Here is a 6,828-nt window from a genome sequence, read left to right on the forward strand (position 1 = left end):
CTCCCCTCTCACAAGCATAAGTCATTTGGCCTTCAGTTTGCACGTCATGCTGGGTATGGTGGGCAGTACGCAAAGTGTTTGCCCCTACCTCAACCCCCATTTTCACCCCTTACCATCAATGACAGACCAACTACTACACTGGCCATGTAAGTTTTTCCCTCTCTCTACCCCCACCCTTATCCCTCACCAGAATAGACACAACTATACTGACCGAGTCGTTCTGTTTAGCCATGGAGTTGGGTATGGACGGCAGTACACCTAGTGTATCTTCTGCCTGTGCTGCCCTCTGTCCACCGAAGCCCCCGCCATAATCTGCAGGTTTGGGCTCCGGGTACGTGTTAGGTGGTTTGGTGCTCGGCTTCTGGGATGGGGAAGGCTGGGAGGGGAGGTTGACAGGTGTCTTGGACACAGGGGGCGGAGGCCGCGGGAGGTCGATGCCCACTTGGAAAAAGTTGTAGCGGAGGCACTGAAATGTGGGGAGAGACATGTTTCAGTTTGAGTTTGAGTACACAAAAGCTCATCGACATAGTAACTGTTATTTAGAGAAGAAAAATAGCAGGATAGACAGATAGAAAAAAACAGAGAGAAAAAAAAAGAAGTCGAACGTACCAATGACACCCTCCAACTACTCATGAAACGTAAAGGAAGGATTATATTGTCTAAAAAGTATGTAATCTGCAACTGTCAGTTGTCTAAAAAGTATGTAATCCGCAACTGTCAGTTATCTAATCTTCACTTTTTAAATTTCAGTCAGCATTAGTGTTAAAATGCTTTTTGATAATATCAAATAAAAAGATGCAAATGGAGAGGGGGGAAAAACTGTAAACTTAACGAATGACTGCAACTCCCACAATGGCTAAATGGGCAAAGCAAAAGCAAAATGCAGTATGAAGCAATTGCAAACAACAGAGAAAAAAATTCACCTCAACAAATTCAATAAAGATAAAATGCAAATGAAGAAAAGAAGAGATGCATCTGAGATATAGAGCAGCAATGCCAAAGAGGGAGAGGAGGAGGGGGAGGATGAGAAAATGAAGACGAAGGTGAAAAGGGTGGTGAAGACAGAGTAAAGCGTAGAACAAGAAGGTTAATGGTTCCCACCTGTGGAGCTGAGGGTCTCTTCTGTGGGTTCCAGAGCAGCATGTCCCGTAGGACCTGAAGCCCGTCGTTGCTGGCATTGGGGATGACCTGCTTGAAGGGAACCTGGACACACTGCGGGAAGCGGAAGTTCATGGCAGCAGCCAGCTGGTAGCCCTCTGACCAGTCCTCCTGAAAAAGGGAGAGGGATAGCAGATGGAGGGGAGTTGGGAAGGTTAAGTGATACGATGACACTTCAGGTCAACCAACAAAACAGAAAATCTGGTTTTCTTAAAAACCACATGGAATGGGTAGAGCACAACCACTTCCCCTCTCTTTCTTTCTCTGTCAGTCTGTCTGCCTGCCTGCCCCCCACCTTCTCTCTCTCTCTCTCTCTCTCTCTCTCTCTCTCTCACTCCCTCCTTCCCTCCCTAGTTTTAGTAAGAGTTTAACAGCACTTGCAACACAAATATGTCGTGTAAGTGCCGAGGATAAGGGATGTTACTTGAGACTAACATACGAATAAAAAAAGGAAAGATAAGGATGATAGAAATTTGATAGCAAAGAAGGAGCAAACCACATCAGAATGCCAGAAACACCCCACTCTTTGCCTCTGTGTCTGTCTCTTTCTCTCTACGCTCTCTGACAAACACATTCATTCACTCCTTAAGCAATAATAACAAAGACACCTTCATGCACATAAGCATTCCGAATAATCTTTACACACACACACATACACTCAAAAACACAACAAACACACACACATGCACACGCACGCACACACACAAACACACACCTTCTTGGGGGTGCCGATGACGGAACAGACTTTGAAGATCTCGTCAATCTCTGAGCTGCCGGGGAAGAGCGGCCGCAGGGTGTACAGCTCTGACATGATGCAGCCCACTGCCCAGATGTCTATGGGGGAGCTGTAGTTGGTGGAGCGGAGCAGCACCTCGGGGGCTCGGTACCTGGAAGGAGGGGAAGGAGGGGAAGGAGGGAAGGGAGGGGACAATTGGGAGGAGGGGGGGAGTAGAATACGAAATTACAGATATAGATTTTTTTAATGTTCCTAGTGTCAGTCAGGTGTTTTTTTTCCTTCTTTATGATGGTTGGGAAAGTCCGGTTTCTGTCAAGAAAAATAGGTCACACCTCAAGAGAGCTTCACAAATATGAAATCTATTGGCAAGGTCTGAAAGACTATCCAGTTCCCTTTCCATTAGTATATAATGTGTCTACCTAGAATAGATAGATTATTGCAGGAGGCTTGAGAGCAAGAAGTCAGGATTGAAATGTCCAGTTTCAAGGGCAACAACTGGGAATTGTAGGGGCCTTCATTTCTTTATTTTCCGACAGAATGGTGTATCTTTGGCACATAATATGCAGAATTAAATGTACTTTTCCGTTAAATGAATGTAAATCCTAAATTCTCAAGCACTTTTCCCCCCTTTTTTTGTGATTGTTTGGGAAGGGTGATTTCTGTTTTTGGTTTTCTTTTCAGTAACAAGAAAAATAGGTCACACCTCAAGAGAGCTTGACAAAAATTTAATCTATCTGAAAGACCACCCGGTTCCCTTTCCATTGGTGTGTAATATGTCTATCTGGAGCTGATAGATTATTGGAGGAGGCTTGAGGGTATGGAGGATCCCTGAGACACAAATGAAAAAGCCAAACTAGGCAAAATTGCTGATCCGCCTCACCCCCACCTCTTATCCAGCTCCCTCCTCTCTCACCTGTCATTTATTTCACTCCCATCCCTCCCATTATTTTTACCACTCTCACCCATTTCATTATATACAAGTTCCATGACTCTGTTATTAATATGATCAGCCCCTCAGAGAAAATACATCACACGAGGGACTCACCATCTTGTGGATACGTAGTCGGTGTATGGAGGCCGAGAACGAATTTCTCTTGCGAGACCAAAATCAGCAATCTTCACCTGCTCTGTACCATTACACAGAAGGTTCTCTGGCTTCAGGTCACGATGGAAAAAACCTGAACAACAGAAAAGTAGACATCAGGCATATGTGGACATATGGTAGGAGCAATATTTTCTGATGCATCCATGAGAATATACATATCATATCAAAGTATTCTGATGTGTTTATGAGACTGTATCAATGTTTTCCTTAGCCTTTAAAGCAGCAAACCTATCAGCAAATCAGTGACCACACAACTGTTGTGTACTGGTCCATTTGATATCATTGACCATACACACAGGTGTGGTGGTGAATATACTATCACTGACCATATATATGTCGTGTAGTAGACAGACCATTTGCTATTACTAACCATTCATGTGTAAATCAACAACTACTGACACCACATTTGTGATGGACAATCTACTATCACTGACCACAAATGTGAGATTGTCAGTCTACCATCACTGACCATGTATATACATACATTCTGTGATGCTCAGTCAACTGTCTCTGACCTGTACGGTCCTTCTGACAGCCGAGCATCCACACATATTCAGCGAGTAATGAACAAAGCTACAACAAAATAGATAAACTTTATAACAGCAAAAAATATCCTCAGACATCAACTGTCCACGGAAACTACTAAGTACGAGCAGTGACGAACATACGCTCTATGTGGGTTTGAGAGTTGGTTTACTGAATGAAAAGTACTGGAAAAAATCACCAAGTCTCTGAAAAAAGAGAAGTACATTAACACAATAACTGCCCTTCAGTGGTGGGAAAAGCAAGACTGACAGGCAGAAACAACAGAAGGCAAGTAGAGAAATGAGACATATTAGCGATACCCTCCAACCATCCACCAGAAAGTAATCGTACTACAGATTGGAGAGAGTGGCTGGACAACACTTGATTAGTCTTCCTATAGGGCACAGATAATAGATATTGACCGCACAGCGTAGAAAAGTCATCTAATATACTCGTAGTACAGACAAGAGAAGATGACTACAGAGCTTAGAAAAGTCGTCTCATATAGCACAGATCAGAAAGAGTAACCACATCATCTACAAAAGTCGTCTTATATAGCACAGATCCGAGATAATGACCACCAGCGCTAGGCAAATTGTTGTATAGTCTCACCGTGTTTGTGCATGAAGGAGAGTCCCTGCAGCACCTGGTACGTGATGTTCCTCACCACAGACTCTGGTAGAAGCTTGTCCCTAGGGTCACACAAACAACAGCATCGTTAATAAGAAAAAAAGCAGAAAGGGAGGTTGGAGGAGGGGTTACAAGTGCCTTTTTAACTCGAATACACATGATGTCAAATTCACATATCCTTTCTCACGAGTTTTCTGTCTGCAACCCCTTATTACCATTCACACACACACACACACACTTATAAAAAAAAAAGTCTCTAACTCTAACAGAAACCCATGCAAACACACATTCACACATGCATGCTCATGAATACACACACACAAACATATCCCTAAACTTACAAAACTCATAATACACACCCTCCTACACGCTTGAACACAAACAGATATTCTTCAACACTAGATTGTAACATTATTCTCCTCCTTCCAATACTCTCTCTCTCTCTCTTTTCTCTCTCAGTCTGTCTGTCTGTCTGTCTGTCTGTCTGTCTGTCTGTCTGTCTGTCTGTCTGTCTCTCACTCTCTCTCTCTTTCTCTCACACACACACACACACACAAACACACACACACACATCCTCACTCACCTGTCCTTCATCATCTGGTAGAGGTTCTCCTTCATAAACTCAAACACAAAGTACAACATGTCATTCTCCCTCACCACCTCCTTCAGCTTCACAATGTTCGGGTGGTTCAGCTTCCGCAGAGACTGCATGATGGGAAAAAACAGAGTGAGAGGAAGCATGATAAGATCATAATTTTTTAAAATTGATTTTTTGAAAAGCAGGGAAGGAATCCGTAACACCGAGCTCAATATTTCATGAGTGTGTACTAGAGAATGAAAGCTGGTAGGAGAAAGAGAGAGAAAAATATAAATGTTTGAAAACTTAAAAACAAGGAACTTAACAAAAACTCAAAGCTGATAAAGAGGAGAGAAAGACAAAGAGAGAGGGAGACGGAGAGGAAGAAGGAGAGAGAGAGAGAAAGAGAGAGAGAGAGAGACAGAGAGAGAGAGAGACAGAGAAAGAGAGAGAGAGAGAGAGATAGAGCAAGAGAGATTGTGCAACAGGGAACAACAGAGAGTGAGAGAAAGTATGAAAGAGAGATACAACAGAGGGTGAGATAAAGTGTGAAAGAGAGATATCTATTTGATTTGCACACCCATGTGAATTTCAATTTACTATCATATGTATGTGCCATTTAAGATAAATCTCAGCTAAAAAAGTAAGAATGAAGAGATATATGTCGTTGTGACATATATATAGATTGCTTTAAGTGACCTCACCTTGACCTCCCTGAGGTTGAGACACTCGTCCCAGGAGTAATACTTCTTTTTCATTCTGAGGAGGACAAAACAAGAGTGTCTGAGTAAATACAAGCACATAGAGACAATATCTGCCTTCAAATGCAGAGAATTTTTATTTTTTCGAGTAAGGAGAAGCACATCAACACAATTGTGGTCATTTAGTGCAGGGAAAAAATAAGACAGACAGACAGACAGACAGACAGAATTAATAGAAGAAAAGAAAAGAAGTAGGACCTACCAGTAGTGCTCTCCAACCACATGCAAGAGCAGGGAAAGAGTAAAGTAGATAGACAGGTGAAACCAAGAGAGGGACAGTATAGACGTAGAACCTGTTATTGGTGCCCTCCAACCACAGGCTTTATAAATGTATAAAAAAACAAACCCAGCACAGGCTGGTTTGGGTGGGTTGAGCAAAGAGGAGAAGGGAGAACGGTTTTCAGAATCATGAAAATGAACCATCTTATGTCAAGTAAAATTACCCAAGAGAGGTGAAGTTACTATATCGATGGTGTCATGCTTTAACCATGTAACTGGAAGAAATAGGTTAACTATTTTTTGGGGGCTTATAAACCATTGCCGAGGTCTAACTGTGAGTCCTCTGTCAAAAGCAGAAGTCCCACAATGCACTATAAATTGTGTAAAAGAACTCTGTGTTCTATGTTCTGGGTTTTCCCATATCATTCAAATCTTAATCAGAAAGATTTTTTTCATTGGTATGAGGGAAAACTTTCCAGAAAACAATTACATGGAGAGTGTAACACCAATAATGTCTGGGTGGTTGGTGGGTGCTTTGGTGTGGTTCGCTCCTTCTTTCCATTACCTCTCCCCTATCCTTATTGTGCTTATTAATCTCTCGCACTTATACGATGGCCTCATAGCATTGCAATTACTGTTAAACGTTTACTAAAAACAGTCGATGTGTATAATTTATAAGCAAACATCTACTCAACTCTGTAGTAGCCCTGGATAAACCTGCCAACGAACGACACGGTAAGCTATGTAGATTCGGGTTAAGTTGTTCACTATCATTCTGTTCTGGCACCTTCTTATACACCGACGGCCAGGGTGCACTATCTCTGTAAGGCTACAGCAATTTTGTTTCGGACAGGACTAGTTGGGTTTTTTATTGTTTTGCTTTTTTCCTTAGTTTTGGGGTGTGTATTTTTTTTTCTTTTTTATTCTTGTAATCGATTGTTTGTTTGCTGGGGGATTTTTGCTCATTTGCCCATTTATTCATTCATATTTTAAAAAATTTATTTATGTTGTGTTTTTTAAATTAAATTAGTTGCAGATTTGTTTATTGGTTGTTTTTTGGGGGGCTTGATTTTGTCTTTCGTTTTTTTTTAAAAATCGGTTTCCCCTTTCTTTTCGT

General features: G+C 41.8%; 1 protein-coding gene across 2 annotated transcripts in view; it reads right to left on the reverse strand.

Annotated features, from left to right (window-relative positions):
- Positions 1-6,828, reverse strand: part of LOC101859318 (serine/threonine-protein kinase MAK) — a 34,827-nt gene that overhangs the window by 12,357 nt on the left and 15,642 nt on the right. For both annotated transcript variants that reach the window (XM_005095197.2, XM_035968929.1), the window contains exons 3-9: positions 5,436-5,490; positions 4,738-4,859; positions 4,137-4,216; positions 2,940-3,072; positions 1,874-2,045; positions 1,102-1,269; positions 212-466 (exon numbers count right to left, since the gene is read on the reverse strand). In XM_005095197.2, the coding sequence (XP_005095254.1) occupies positions 212-466; positions 1,102-1,269; positions 1,874-2,045; positions 2,940-3,072; positions 4,137-4,216; positions 4,738-4,859; positions 5,436-5,490 (985 nt within the window). The remainder of the gene's footprint in view (positions 1-211; positions 467-1,101; positions 1,270-1,873; positions 2,046-2,939; positions 3,073-4,136; positions 4,217-4,737; positions 4,860-5,435; positions 5,491-6,828) is intronic.

Source organism: Aplysia californica, unplaced genomic scaffold (assembly GCF_000002075.1).
Source record: "Aplysia californica isolate F4 #8 unplaced genomic scaffold, AplCal3.0 scaffold00098, whole genome shotgun sequence".
Lineage (NCBI taxonomy): Eukaryota > Metazoa > Mollusca > Gastropoda > Aplysiida > Aplysiidae > Aplysia > Aplysia californica.